Here is a 16,285-nt window from a genome sequence, read left to right as displayed (position 1 = left end):
GAATATTGGAGTGGGTTGCCAAGTCCTCCTCCACGGATTCTCCCCACCTGGGGATCAAACCCACATCTCCTGCATTGCAAGCAGATTCTTTATCACTGAGCCACCAGGGAAGCCTTCCAGTTACTACCAGGAGTGGTTAAAACGACCCTCTTTACCACCAGAATGAAAATAAAAGGTAAAAAAAAAAATATTCAGAGGATATGTACTTTCTATAACAAGTATTTTATATTAAGTACACTCAGTAAAGGATAGCTGAGTGTAGACTTTGTAAAACACTAATTTCAACTTCAAGTTTGAATCTTAAACCTAGGAGAATGAATCTGAATAAAGCTAATCCAATCAAAATCATTTATAGGAAAGGGGGTGGGGAGGAGAGGAGGTTGGTATAACATAAAAGCAAAACCAAGAAAAACTTGGGAGGGCAATGACTAGAATTTCTAAGCCCAGCTCTGTTTGAAGGGAGAAAGACTAATATTGAGACCATGAGGTGTACTCTGTTGTCGAGAGGGCTGCACATCAGGATTCATCACTACCTGACAAAAGTTCACCTGAAGCAATCGACCTCTGCACTCCTTCAGCAAACTTCAACTGATAAATGATCTTGGGTGCCAAGTGCCTTGGCCAGGACTGCCCTAAGCATAGGTTATACTGAGTAATGGTTCATCACGAAAACGCATTGTTAGTCCTCATAGCCATACTGTGTTATTTTAATGGACATAATCACAGTCACATGGCTACTGAAGGGATTCACTGGAAGAATGCACAGTCAGGAACTGGCATAAGCCAAGAGTTTATTACATGCAACTACTAAGATACAAGGCCAAGATTCAAACTCAGGTATATCAAACACACTCATCTTGCTAACTGCTTCCAATATAAGTGAACAGATCACATTCAAGTTTTCTTAGTTTTATTATTGTGACTCAGGTACTTCTGTTGTGCTGATAAAAACATTTTTCTTAACTGCAAACTTGTAGACTCAGGGCAGCAGATTACCTAGACATCATTATGCCTCTATCATAATTATTTTATTTCAGTGATTCTAAAGGCTAGTCTGGGCAAAAACCATAGTTCAAGATTACTTTGATATCTTCTGGAAGACACCTCTCGACACGTTTTTCTTTCAGTCTTTTCAGAATAAGTTCAAGTGTTGCTTCCTTAGATGGCTTCTTCTCCTTATGAATGACCTTGGAGTCATCTTCATATTCTTCATCATCATGGTCTAGAGAAGAGCCAAAGCTTTTTGGAAGAGTGTTACTACGTGGACGTGTCTGAGGTACAAATTCTCCATCAGAGGTTTTGTGTTTTGCATCTACATTTTAAAACCAAGAGGATAAATCAGTACTACTGATTTTAACTAAAATGCAACTAAATTAAAAGAAACGCAAGACATACAAGAAGAAAGTATACATCGACAACACATAGGCTCAGGTATTTCAAGGTCACATGAAATATTTAAATTATATATATACAACAGGAGAACTGTACGATTTTTCTTTCAACCAATATTCATAGAATGCCTACTAGAGTAATATCCTCTGATGAGCATAACAGCAGTAAACAAACAGACATGGTCTCTGTTGTCATATATTCAGGAAATAAAAAACAAAAAGTAAGTAATCAGATTCATAAAATAATTTCAATTAGTGCTAAGTGCTATAAAGAAGATAAAATAGAATGATGTCACAATGTTAAAGTGACAAGCTTTTTGAAAGAGCAACTCCTTTGGATGGAACTGACAAAGAAGGCCTTTCTGATATGGTGACACCCTAGCTGAACATGGAATAAAAAGGGACTAACCTAGTATAGAAGATTTAGGTGAAGAACATTTCTCCTTAGTTGAGGCAACAGTCAAGTCAATGTTCCTAAACCATGACATATTTAAAAAAACAGCAAATAAGGAAAAGTGATAAAATGGGGGAAAAGGGCAGAGTATAGAAAGCCTTGAAAGCCAGCAAAGGGTTTGAACTTTGTTCTAAGTGGAAAAGGAAGCCCACTGAAGAGTTATAAAAAAAGACAGTACATAGTTTTTTTAATAAAAAATAATTCTGGATGCAGAGAATGCACTTACCATAGGACAGTAAGAATGAAAGAAAACTGGGAAATTAGGAGACTAATATTTTAATGACACTCATTAGTAATACATTCAAAGTAGTGATTTTCACTGATGGTTGGAAACTGGTGTTAAATGAGAAATTTTTTTATAGAATTTGTAAAGGAAAATTATAAATAAGTAGGAGAACTTACTTAACCACAAGAATGTAAATAAACTCAAGTGACAACAGGGACTCTGTCTTGTTCACTGCTACAACCTGAGATGTTTTCAATAACTTGGTACTTATAGACATTAAAATTTTTATTTTATAAATTCAAATGAGTAAACCAAATGTGATGCTCCAACTTATACACCCACACTTGGTACAGATAATTTTTTAAGTATTAACAATTATTAAAAAGCATGTTCACTGAATACCCACAAAGTAAATGTTTCTTAGCAACTACTATACTAGGCTGATACCCAGTAACACAAGACCCAGTTTTTTATTCAACATAACTTACAATTTAGTCTTTGTAGTATAAATGACTGATGATTAGATATTCTTAGTCTTAGATGAAATACCCATCAAAAATTCTTAATACCTACCCAAATTCAAAACTGCTTAATATTTGAAATATTCAAATAAACTTCACAATACAATACCACCTATGACTGTATCATCTAGAGCATCCATCAAAAGGCTATTACTAATAAAAGAAGAGGAAAGATATCTGGAAGAAAACAATACAGTATTTCAACTTTGATTATAACTAATAAAAGAACAAGAGAACTTTTATTTTGCCAGTGTTCAAGATTTAAAGTTATCAAAAATTATAACTATAATGCTCAGATATTACTATAAATAATATTTTAAAATGCAATTATATTGAAAAATGGCCCATTTTATACCTTTAATTTGCTTTCGCAGTTTGGTGAGCTCTGTCATCCATTTTAATACCTTTGGATTGGCTGCTATATCACTGTAGGAGGGCTGAAAAATTAGAAAAACAAAATCACAGATTATGCACTCATCAACCCCTGTCTGTGCTAAGTCCCTCTCTGGGAACTGCCTTTGACTACATGAGCTGCCTGGCCCAAGGTCAAAACCCCCTCCTCCGGAGCAGCTCACATCCATGACTGGTTATATAGGATTAAAAAAGCCTGGCTTCTTCATCTTAATTCAGTCAATCCTGAATCATCTTAACTTGGCCATCCTAGCTTGAAACACTGTGGAATCAGGCTGAGGCCATGAATGCAACTGTATCCCAGGTCTACATTCTCCTCTCAACCATGCTGCCTTACTCCTTACAGCTGCAATTCTCCCTAACACTCCCTTGAAATGGCATGCACTGAAAGCTGTCTCAGAATGCTTCCCAGATAATCCAACCTACAACTCTACGACTATAAATCTACTCACAGACTGACACTATTCCTTCATAAATATAATGTTTTTAAGAAACTTGTTAATACCTCAGTAAAATTAATAAATGAGATTCTAAAAAAAAAGAAATAATCATTAAAATCTTTGTGGGTATGCAAAATGGGGTTGTTATTATTGTTGGGGTGTTTTTTTTTGTTTTTTTGCAGCACGCAGTGTGGCATGCAGGATCTTAGTCCCCTAACCAGGAACTGAACCCTCACCCCCTGCACGGAAGTATGGAGTCTTGACCACTGGACTGCCAGGGAATTCCCAAAGGTTATTTTAATTTCTGCTCAAATAGTATTTGACAGTGTTCACAGCAGAGATTTCACTCAATCTTCATTTATCTTACTTTAAGTAAGATATTAAGATATTAAGTAAAGCTCTCTCAGAGGATGGTCTAGCAACTGGCAGAAAGCAGATCTAACTAAGCATCTTCTGAGTTCAAGCATAAGACTTTTCCTACTTCACATGTTCTAACGATCAAATACCTTACCCCTTCACCCCCACCTCCCCTGGCTACCTGTGGTTTTTAAGGGAGCAGAAATAGCACTAATATAATTTGTCAGTGTAAAGTATTTGCCTTAAAATTCAACAAGCTCCTTTCCAACAGAAATATAAAAATTCAGTGGTACAATGGCAAGAACACTGGTCCAGAATCAGAAGCCTAAGGAACTATATGATCTCAGATCTATATGAGTGCTACTTTTCTGGACATCTTAGATTAGTTCTCTCTCCCAGGAAAGAGATGGGAGGATGTCCTCTAAGTTCCAACAGATCTACTTTACAACAGACAGTGCTACAAACTTACTTTGCCATTTCTTTCCCTTTCAAATTGTTCCTCAAATTGTCTGATTTTTTTCTGAAGTTTCTTGACTAATTGATATGGTGTTCTGTCTTCTCTTTTTTCATCTTTTGAACTAAAGGATGATCTTCGAATCCTGAATTAAAACAAGAGATGAAAAAAAAAAAAAAGAGGTAAACACTGTTAGTTAAATTTTCAAATTATCAACACCATCTCTCCTATCACCCTGATAAAACATCATACTATTATCAAGAAGTAAATTTTTTAAGTGCAATTAAACCCCTAACACTGAAGGACAGGTGGTAAAAAGAAACTTGAACCAAGCTAGAGACCACAAAAAGCTAACACAGTAGCAATGAAAACAATCTGGAATTATTCAAAAGGCCCTTGGTCAAATGCAGAAAAGAAACAAAAACACCAAGCAGCTTAGAGCTCTTTTGATTGTTCAAACTACAAAGGAAACGTTTTAACTTTCAGGATCAATTTCAGTCATGAATGAAAAAATAAATACATCACGGAAAGATGTCTATTAGAGAGCAGACCTTAATAGATGCTCAATGAACTCAGAATTTAGGGCCACTCAAAATAATAAACCACAAAAGCATGCTTCATGAAATTGGGACAAAAGCTCTTAATTATAGGCCTAGAGGATTAAAATCTCTCAAAGGACCTGGGTATGTGATAGGATTCACTGCCCATATGAACATAAAAATCACTTACCTAGCAAAAGAAAGTGCTTTAGATGAGGAATCCAACATTTCCGGATCATGTAGGAAACGCTGGCTTTGCCCAAAATCTAAACTCCGATGTGATAATACTGGAGGACAGTCTTCTTCCAGGGGGTGATGATTCATTCTTCCAGCTTGTGGAGACAGCTGAGCTTCTCCAGACTCAGAGTCTTCCTGCCAAGACTTAAAAGCAGGAAACGGCTCTGGAAAACAAACACAAAGAATAGTACCATGGGTCTCTTGGTTCTGTATGAAAAAAAGTCACACAGTATCAGCTATATGTTCTTTAAACCATATCATTCTGTAGTGGTTCATATAATATTTATGGGATCCTAGGATCTTCATATAGCCTACTACAGTTTAAAATTGTCTGAGCTTTACTTTTTACTTCAGTTCTAATTTCACATAAGGAGTTACACTTTAAATTTCTGAACCCAGTCACAAAGCAAGAAGGGACACTGTCAAGCTCTTCAAAATTATACTAAATGCTATTTTTCAAGTAGGGAAAAGTCTTCATTTAGAAACAGTAAACATTTAACAGTTCTTAATTGGGAATTTAACTGAGCCAAATGCTGCCAGATGAATAAATTGTCCCTCACTGTCAAGTGACTATGTTAAGAAGTGGAAGCTATTCCCCATGCTATTCAGAATACTCAGCAAATGGAGCTCTTGGACTCCAACAAAAGAACTGTTACATATATAAACAAGCAGCTAATTCACCTGACAGTACCTGGACTCTAACATTAAACAGAGGTGGTTATTTTCTGCTACAGGATTCCTGTGTATAATACATATTTTAATAATTAAACCCAAAAGTATTAACAAGACAAAATTTAATAGCAGTACTCCTTAAGCACATTTATTTTATTGGAGCTATCCTGTAAGTTCTCAAATGAAGCTGTGTTGAGGTATCTGATGTCTCTGCACAAATAAGGCTTGATTACATACAGAACACATACAGATAAAACACACAACCCACAAATATACTCCAAATACAAAATTATCTTCAAGTATCCCTTGATTTGGGGAGAGGATTGGGACTTTTCCATCTTCACATTAACTTAATATATGACTACAGTGTAAATTTTTGATGCTCTGGCTTTTAATAGCAAAAATGAGTTAAGTATTTTAGGATGCAAAAATTGGCTTGACAGTGTCAAAAAGCAAGAATGACGTTTTCTTTGTTTTCACACAATACCTATGAACTGCTACTAATAATAGTTTAACTTTATGCATTAGCAATTTAAAGCACTACATTTTTTCAGTATAGTAAGAACATAATCAACTTAGTTTTTAAAGCCCAGATCAATCTGATAACTAAAAATTGGGTACATAGCGTGCAATCCCGTAATAAACCCAGCAATAAAGTGATTTTCAAAGCAACCCTTGTACCTGCTTCCCAGAAAATAAGTAACTGGTAATAAACATTTTATGAGAAATCTCCTGTTTTAAGAAAAGAGGGAACTAACAAAAAACAGTATTTTCTGGGTATCATTCTTAACCCAGTTTTCCTAATATTTGGGGACAGCAGGAGAAGGGCTAATAAAAAGGCAAACAAAGTGAACCATAAAAAGGCAAAAAAGCTAAACTATGGTGAACCATACTTACCCTCCCCATCTCTCTGCAGATGCATTGTTTTGAAATCAATGAGGGGAAAAGTGATAGGGCATGACGCTAATAAAATGGAAAAAATGGCAAAAAATACTAAAGTGAACACACAGCACAGTCAGAACAAACCATACACATAACTAACACAAAGCCAAAGATACCAAAAACATTTCCCTAAAACCAGTTAGGCATTCTGCTCAAAAACTTTATTCAAAGAAATTACTACTAACCAAACTTTAAAAACAAACACAAACATACATTTCCATTTCAGCAAGCAAGGCAAAAAAATTAAAGTAGGGCTGTTCTATTAAAACTCAAACATAAAACTGAAGAAATGGAAACTTAATCAGGTACTGTGGAAGCTTTTCAGTATAAACAATTTGACAGAAAAATATCTCCCTTGGTTTGCTCTGTGAAAAGATTCTACTGTTATCTCATACAAGAGTCAGCAGGAAAGAATCTGAAGTAAAGATGTCCACTTCCATTAAAAACCAAGACCTTTGGATGGCTACAAATGCATACTGGTGGCAGACATGTGCTACCCACTCGCTAACTGCATTTTGCTGACTACCCTTGGAACAATACAAAAAACCTAAACCCACATACTTAGGAAGAATGAGATGGTTCTCCATTTGAAGACACCCTACTTCTCTGTTAGGTCACTTCAAACGGGGTACATCGCTTATTCCAAGGTATGCAGATCTAAAGTAATTTGGTTTCTTGAGGAAGACTATTATTTTAGAATATCCTAAACTCCCAGTTATGGAAAATCAGTCTCTGTATTGTGGGCACAAGTGGAAAGAACAACATGGTCTGCTAACAGCCACTCTCCCAAGCACATGCAGAGTTCATGGCTGAGAAGTTCACTCAGGTGTCGACTGCTGTTGACTCTCTGAAAGTCACTGATCCGTATTCCTGGAAAAGCCAGCAGGAGGTCTATGTGGACTTGTCACAGCTGTTGAGCCAGGACAGCTCAGACACTGAAAATCAGGGATCAGGAGTACATAGTGACCTTCCCTTCCCTACCACCACAATCTGTAAATGGTGGATTCCAACAAGGCAACAAAAGAGAGCCTAGCATCAGGCTCGCTTTAGGGAAGCCCTCAGAAAGCTGAAGCTGGACAGAGAATGTCCTATCTCCTCAGACAATGGAAAACAAATGGTCTTCTATGCTTAAACAAGATCAGGACCCTCAGACCAAGGACTGTAAAGGGCTCTTTATCTACATCCTCCAAAAAGCAGCAGCATTAAATGCTGTCAGAAGCCCAGCTTCATCTTTCAGAGACTCCTTCCCTAACTTACAGCTCAAAGGATGCTCTGATGACCGCCACTCCTCAGTACCTATGCCAGGATGAGTAACTTAAAGGGACATTTGATCTTCATTGCCACCAGAATGCTAATATATCCCTAACCCTGGGGAGCATCTTCATAAACCCCAAACATCCTGAATAACCCAGAACAAAGTAAACGGAAGATAACTTCCTGATTTAGTCTAAGTTATGACACATAATACACCACTGGGCATGCCAAACATTTAGACCAAAAAGGGAGGAGTGGGGGTTTAAAGACAACAGTAAAGACTGGCAGAATGACTTGGTTGGTGCTTTTAAAATATTGGCTATACCTTAAAAATAAATAAAAATGCTCCAAATGTGATCAGGTGTGTAGACTTGAGGTGGCAAAAGGAGTACATGATATTGGCATTGCAATTCCTCGTTACTGCCACTATATGCCATTGGCTAACTTGCCAAAGATGAGATTACGAACGGATCGTCATTCAAGTGAACAAATATGTAACTTTAAGATTTCTGAGTGGTCTCCTTATCTCTTTACATAAGGAAAGAGTATGATCCAGAGGCCCCCCCGGACCCAAATATGCGTCTTATTTCTACTCCTCAACTGCAGCATTTTATTTGAAAGTTTACAAATACACAGCAAAGTTTTTAGAGAATTTTACAAAGGACATCCATATTTCAATCTCCTAGATTCTACTATTAACATTTTACTATACTTGCTTCATAACATTCCCATTCCATTAACCATCTTGTTTTCTTCGTGGATTTCAAAGTGAACAGTAGATATTCATATACTCCTCATTAAACCCTTCTGCATGCCGATCATTCACTGAATCATTTGGTATTTATTTATAGCTTTTGCTCCTTTTGATTAAAAAAAAACTTACATACAATGAAATGAAGGTCTTAAATACACATCTGCTGAGTTCTAACCCATGTGGTTTTGCCTTTTTAAGTTAAAATTAAAATTTTTCTCCTTTGTAAAACTTGTTAGGACCCTGCTCCCATACCTTCAAAACCTAACAGAGATACAGGGACAGAGTACAATATTCACTTACAAATACCTCTGAAGATAATTTCTTTTTAAATGTATTTCTTTTGATTATAAAGAAAAGGTAGCTGTATTATAGGCTCTCTATTTAAAGTAGTGAGATCCCTAAACCCTAACATACTGGACTTCCAAAAACTGGGAGATAGCACCTAGTTTAACAATTAACAAAAGCCTAGCCTTGATTTTATTTTCTTTATGTTTTAACATCCATCCTCAGAGCTAATGGATCAGATAAGAATTAATTCAAATGAGATAACTGTCCCATAATTTCATTAGCGCACTTGAGTAAAATTATATGAATCAAATAAAAACGAATAAGGTTGCTCAGAAAAGGGCAGTAATCTCATTACTGCCTTGGGTAATTTCAGTTACAAATAACATTATCAGAAAAAATAATGTGTGTGGGTAAAATTACCTTCCCATTTATCACCATCAGAAACATTCTTCAGATCTAAATGTGGAATTTGGACACATGCTGCTTCCCCTTGAACACCAACACTTTGACTTCCTGGCACTTCTGATTCAGTGTTGGCATTCAAATCACATATCTTGCTACTAGAATCCTGTATTTTAAAATAAAGAATACATTTCACAAACAAGAAGCTTTTCACGCCCTATTTAAAAACAACCAGCTTATGTTCTTCTGTGGTCCTCATTAGTTTACTGTGCCTACATAGGCAACTGTCCCATTCCCAGCATTCAAGACAAAGTTTGGATCCCAAACTGAGGAAACTGTTTTCATAAACAAGTTTCTTGCGATCAAAAGTGGCAAATTAGAAAACAAAAGCAAAAACAAACCAAAAACCAAAAGTGGCAAATCAAGTTGCTGCTTGATTGTAAAACAACTGGTAAGAGTATTTGCATTTAAATCTCCTTTAAACCTATTAAACCCAAGAGTCAAAAGCCAGATACAATAACTGGTAGATTAAACCTAGTCAAATTTTAAAGAACCATAAAGAAAAGTCGTTCTTACCAGAATCAAGTGTGACAATTTATCACTGTCAAATGACAAATATTCTTTCCTAAAAATCAAGTAAAGTTATTAGTCTTTTAAGAATAAATTGGTTACTATCACTGCATATTTCTTATCTTGATTCCTCTCTTCCTCATACAGATAGCATTTATAGTGTGAGAAAAGCAAATAACACCTGCACATATGCCCATTCTTTGGAGCCCTATATCTGAAAAACACACACTGCTGAAAATATCCAGAGAATCAGTTCATGTTCAGAAAAATTAAGTACATTCACCACTCCCTTACACATTCACTCCCCAAAATGAAAAGCACTTTAAAAGGAAAAATATAATCCACAATAAATAAAAAAACAAAAGAAATGAATATATAATGGAAAAGATTTTATAAAATAAGTAATAGTTTTAACCAATTGACTTCATTCTTCCATATTCTGGGACATCTTTTTCCATTTAAAGATTTTTTTAAAGGTATAGCTATGTCCTAAATTTTAAATCTGATGGTATTCTATTACAATCAAAACAAAGTTACTACTTCTAAACCTCTCCTTCAGGTTTGCGCAGTGGCAGTATCGTAGCCAATGAGGTTTATCCGAGGTGCGATTATTGCTAATTGAAAACTAAACCTCTCTTTCTTCAAAACATAATGGTAACACATTAAAAGGAAATTTTATAAAATTTCAATTCATTTATTTCCCTATAAAAACTAATCCCTATCTAGAACAAGTGATAAAGCAAGCTGTCACAAATCATCTCTACCTACTTGACCTCAACAGAATATCCAGTATCACAGTAAGTTATCAACATGCTGACTGGAGGAATGTTCTCATCCCCAGACACTGTGCCAATGCAATCTACAGTGACACTCAGAGGCGCTGCGCCTCCCCGCCATAAAACTGCACTCAGAAGACAGGCCTTGAGCTAAATGTGGCAAGTCAGCTCCTCATATATACATAATTACCTTGTCTGCGGAACATGGAAAACAAACTCAACTCCCCGGCAAACAAAGGCCCTCTTTTTCTTAAGAGTGGGAACAAATTGGGGAATGAGTTAAATTCTAGCCTAACAGATTGAAAGACCTAATCATCTAAATTTGAGAAACATGAGGGTTAAACAAGTAAAATGTAATCTACCTAACCGAGAAAATGTTTTGGTCTAAAAACCAGTTTGCTAATCTATACGTAAGTTGAAGAGGAAAGAGCTTTCTCAAAAAAGCTTGAGTCCTCACTAGATGGATCCTTATTGTTCTATCAAATCCAGATGTCATCATTTTGGGGATGCCTGTTAATGCTGTTAATCTTTTATCTTCAGCCCATAGTTCCAATATTCCCTGGGCTGGAAGAGGATCATTCCTGCCTCCTGAAAGGAAGCACAAGGAGCTGCTGTAAGCAGGAAATCTGTGTACCTTCAGTGTAGGGGGATGCTCCAGAGACATGGCTCCAAAGAATTTACTTGAATTCTCAGAGAACACATTTTCTACTCACAATTAAGAGAGACAACAACATTGATGCAAGTTTACCCTTGCCAACAGGCTACCACCAAATCAGTAACATTGTATGGGATTTCTCAGTATTTACAGCCTAGTCTGCAACTTCATTACTGATGTGTTTTCAGAAGATCAAACTGTCATTCTTAAGAAAATTATCCACATATTTTAGCAATGTCTTAACGAATCATGAAAAGAGTAACGACATCCAAAACTTATTTTAAAACATTCTAAAAAGCTTCTGTTCAAAGGGACTCTATCAAGTATCTATGGGGACTACATATAGTTAAAAGACTTATTGCCTAGGGAATGCCCCCTTCCATTACCGCTAGTCAAGGACACAAACAAGCACTAACTGCACAGGACTGTACTGGGACACACAGAGGGACGGGAATAGGAGCAAAAACATCCCTATATGTTTGTTGAGGCAAATATGTTACAGTCTTTCAGTTAGTTGTCCACAGTTCCAAGACTTATGAATTAACTCACTGAAGCATGTATTCAGAGTATTTAGTAAACTCCCAAACTGTTCTACAAATCAAGTGAAAAGTTTGAAGTGTTTCCAAGAAGGCAGTGCTCTAATTTCTGAATGTTTTCCAATTTATAACACCTGTCTTAACCTGCATCTACTCTGAATATTTATGGACACTTAATATGCATTATGCTGCTGCTGCAGCTCAGTAGCTCAGTCCTATCTGACTCTTTGTGACCCCATGGACTGTAGCCCACCAGGCTCCTCTGTCCACGGGATCTCCCAGGCAAGAATACTGGAGTGGGTTGCCATTTCCTTCTCCAGGGGATCTTCCCAACCCAGGGGTCCAAACTGAGTATCCTGCATTGGCAGGCGGATTTTTTACCACTGAGCCATCTGGGAAGTTCCAATATGCTTTACACTTATCATCAAAATAAGACGTTTGGTTTTGTTTGCTCACCTAAAATATACGCTGTAACAGAAAGCTTCATCTAAAAAATTCACCCCAGAATCTGTTAAGAACTCCAATTTTCAAAATGAATAGTTAATTAGCAGCAACAAGAAAAAATGCTTACCTCTCAAGACAGTCATCTTCACCATCACCATGGTCACTGCATGGCTCTAACAATATACCTACACACTGACAAAAAGAACACCACTTATTAATGGAGTTCCCATCCCCTTAAAGTTGAGAAGTTTCCAATCTAAATTAGGATATTAGATTACAAGTTAGTCAAATGCCCCTCTTTTAACTACTACTTATAATAATAGTCTGTAGGTGTTAACATCCTTTGTTAGAGGGTAATTTACCTTCCTCAAAACTTGAGTTGTGTGTATGGGGGTGCGTGTGTATAAAATGAAGACCCGGTACTTCTTGCTACCCTATTGGGCAATAGCTATTGCTACTACTATCACATTCTTTTTCCTTCCTTAGAATTTTCTCCTCTAAAATGATGATCTGCTACTTCTCTTTCTTGTCAGCAATGAACATACAAATTGGTTAACTTCCTAGCAGGTAACAGAGGAGTCACATAGTTCACCAGATCCCTTTATGACATATATTTGAAAAAACAACTCTGAAACTCAAAAGCATATGAGAATGCTCCCTAATTTTCCAATGGGCTTAGAGATACCATTCCATGCCTACTCCTCCCTAAAATAAATACCTATGAAGTCTAATACAACTATCCTGCGCATTACTTCAAACTATGTAAACCTTTTAGTGTTTTTGATGATCACCTCAGAAATCAACAAGATTTGATCTTCCTAGATTCTTAAGAAACTACTACTTGTGCAGTTTTGTTTAATGTGAAAGACAATCTGTAAAAAGTTATTAAAATACTCTTTTTGAACTATGTATCTCTGTGAAGCTAACTAGCCTCATGCACTTGAAACAAAAGAATCTATAGCAACAGAGAGAATGCAGAAGCACATATGAGAATCCAGCTGACTTCTAAGTCAGACAGTAGCAAGATCCGTAAGTATATATAACAATGCCATGCCTCAAAATATCTTCTTTTAAAAATAAAAAATAAATAAATAGCTGCTTTTTATTAAGAAAAAAAAAAGCAATCTTATTTATGTTACCTTGGGTAAGTTTATTATGTTAAGTGAATTAATAAACATTTTAATTGCTCAGTTTTAATTTCTAATATACTAAATACTGATAGACATACCTACGTAAATAAAAGTTTTTTGGGACCCTCAATAATTTTCTAGAGTATAAAGAGGTCCTTGGGACCCAAAGTGTATAGAACCACTGATCTAAAAATCAGACTTCAACAACCTTCATGCTCTGGAATATAGCTTTACCGTCTTAAATATGAAGGTTTCAGGAACCATGAAAAACCATTACACAGACTCAATATTTAAAATGAGCCTTTTTGCTTTACTCCACCAAATTCAAATCCCAGTTCTTTCCTTCTGATGAAAAATAAGACAGTAACAATTACTTATGTGCCTATCTTATGGTTGTTGTCAGAGAATCAAAAGAAAGAGCTTATAAGAAAGCTATAAAGAAAAAAAAACAAAAAAAACAAAACAAAAAAAAAAGAAAGCTATAAAGCTCTATTATAAAGCATACTATTACATGACCAACCCTGATTTAACCTATAATTCTTTTTGCTATGAAATAACTGGAATAAAATATGACCACTGATATAACTAATATCCACATATCCTCCACCCAGATTTAGGCAACATAATTCTTAAATAGTGAAAAGTATTAAACAAGATCTCAATTAGGGATAATATTTTAAAAAAATGCAGTTACAGCAGCAAAAGCTGACAGTCCAGCAGTGGAGAAGAGAGATGAAATTCAGAGTCAAGTGCAGAACTGTGCTCTGTACAATATCCCAGGACAAAGAAAAATAAGTTATTAAAGTCATGTTAGAATACAGCCAGACTTCATTTAACATAGCATACAGGGAATGTGCAATACTTTCCTTAGAAAGTAAAATATACTTCATCACTTATAAAAATTTTACTTTCGCAGAATTTATTCCAGATAAAATATTCAATCCTTTATACACAAGAAGAGAAAAGCTCTTTTTCTAAAATATCAGATGACAAAGCAGCCTGTGCTGTCTTCCCTCCCTTCTCCACAAACATCAGAGTCCTCATAAAGGACATGTAAGGCACGCCGGTCTCAATTCAGGAAAGCCCTTTGGTGAAAAAAGGTGGTGGCAATGGCAGCAACAGTGGGAGCAGCAGCTACAGCACAATCATATTGCCAAGGTATTAGGGGCTGTAGGGCTTACTGACAGGAGCTAATTAAAGACCAGTAATTTCCTTGGTCTCCATCCATTTCTTAGCCATCCACCACTGATACTTCCACACAGCTTAGCCGCTCATCTTTCCATCTCCACTGACCTAGTTTTGCTCAAGTATGGCAGCTACTTCTTTTAGATAAGCTAACTATCCCCGCTTTATTCTATACACTTCATCTGCTTATAAGAAAACTTACTAAAGCATTTTCAACCACCAGATGGCAGAAATAAAGCTACAGAACTTTAGAATCTAAAGATTTAGATTATCCAGAAAAACTTAAAACTGTAGTCTCCAACTTGATTTTATAGTTGAACAGATATAAAAACACACTGGAGCAAAATTCTGCTGTGGGTTAAGCAGAAAAAATTTTTTGATTAACAACTTTCCATTTAAATGAGCTGCCAACTCAAATTTTTCTGTCAGTTAGATTAAATGTGAAAGGTATGTGCTCAGTCATGTCCAATTTTTTGCAACCCCATGGACTGTAACCCTCCAGGCTCTTCTGCTCATGGAATTTCCCAGGCAAGAGTACTGGAGTGGGTTGCCATTTCCTACTCCAGGGGATCTTCCCAACTCAAGAGATCAAACCTGTGTCTCTTGTGTCTCCTGCATTGACAGGCAGATTCTTTACCACTGCACCACCTGGGAAGCCCCATCGGTTAGGTTATGGAGACTTAAAAAAAAAATGTTTTAATTGAGGTATAGTTTATATACAATATTATATACATCATAATGATCCACAATTTTTAAAGGTTATATAAAAATATATTAAATATTCTTCAGTCTAGCCCAATTTCTTTCACTGAATTAATGTGGTCAAAAGTGATGAGGTCTTCACGGCAGATGAACCATCAACAAAATGAAAAAATAACCTACAGAATGGGAGAAAATACTTGCAAAATCATGTATCTGGATAAGGAGTTAATCTCCAAAATATATAAAGAACTCATAAAATTCAATAGCAAAAAACAAATAATACAATTAAAAAATGGACAGAACATCTAAATAGACATTTTCTCAAAAATGAAGTACAGATGGCCAACAAGTACATGAAAAGGTGCTCAACATCACTAACCATCAGGAAAATGCAAATCAAACCCAAAGTGAGGTACTACCTCACACCCATTAGAATGGCTATCATCAAAAAAACAACACAAAGTAAGTGCTGGCGAGGATGTGGATAAAAAGGAACCCTAGTGTTTTGGAGATGAAAATGTAAATTGATACAGCCACTAAGGAAAATGGTATGGAGGCTCCTCAAAAAATTAAAAATAGAATTACCATATGTTTACTAGCAATTCCATTTCTGGACATTTACGTGAAGGAAAAAAAAATGCTGCTTCAAAAAGATAGGTGCATGTTTATGCACCAATAAACACCCCCATGTTTATTGCAGTATTATTTACAATAGTCAAGATACAGAAACAACCTAAGCATCCCTCAATAGATAAATAGCTGAATAATTTTCTACTGTGTGGGTGTGTATACATAGATAACACACACATATATACACACACAATGGAATATTATTCAGCCATTTAAAAAAAAACAGTATCCTGCCACTTCCAATAACATGGACGGACCTTGAAGGCACTGTGATTAAGTGAAATAAGTTAGACAAAGACAAATGCCATATGATCT

The 16,285-nt window shown here is 36.0% G+C and overlaps 1 protein-coding gene and 1 non-coding gene across 6 annotated transcripts in view; one reads left to right on the top strand and one right to left on the bottom strand.

Annotated features, from left to right (window-relative positions):
* Positions 1 to 16,285, bottom strand: part of FAM13B (family with sequence similarity 13 member B) — an 83,905-nt gene that overhangs the window by 9,207 nt on the left and 58,413 nt on the right. For 3 of the 5 annotated variants that reach the window (XM_043465416.1, XM_043465419.1, XM_043465418.1), the window contains 8 exons: positions 12,451 to 12,515; positions 9,919 to 9,967; positions 9,361 to 9,508; positions 6,600 to 6,665; positions 4,984 to 5,194; positions 4,270 to 4,399; positions 2,948 to 3,029; positions 1,083 to 1,312 (listed from right to left, as the gene is read on the bottom strand). In XM_043465416.1, coding sequence (XP_043321351.1) covers positions 1,083 to 1,312; positions 2,948 to 3,029; positions 4,270 to 4,399; positions 4,984 to 5,194; positions 6,600 to 6,665; positions 9,361 to 9,508; positions 9,919 to 9,967; positions 12,451 to 12,515 — 981 coding nt within the window. The remainder of the gene's footprint in view (positions 1 to 1,082; positions 1,313 to 2,947; positions 3,030 to 4,269; positions 4,400 to 4,983; positions 5,195 to 6,599; positions 6,666 to 9,360; positions 9,509 to 9,918; positions 9,968 to 12,450; positions 12,516 to 16,285) is intronic. The other 2 variants (XM_043465417.1, XM_043465420.1) reach the window with 1 other exon arrangement.
* LOC122441179 lies at positions 10,470 to 10,606 on the top strand. The gene has a single exon (XR_006269300.1). It is a non-coding gene; the product is annotated as a U4 spliceosomal RNA (small nuclear RNA).

This window comes from Cervus canadensis, chromosome 4, assembly GCF_019320065.1.
Source record: "Cervus canadensis isolate Bull #8, Minnesota chromosome 4, ASM1932006v1, whole genome shotgun sequence".
NCBI lineage: Eukaryota > Metazoa > Chordata > Mammalia > Artiodactyla > Cervidae > Cervus > Cervus canadensis.
This window is presented reverse-complemented; position numbering and strand designations above follow the sequence as displayed.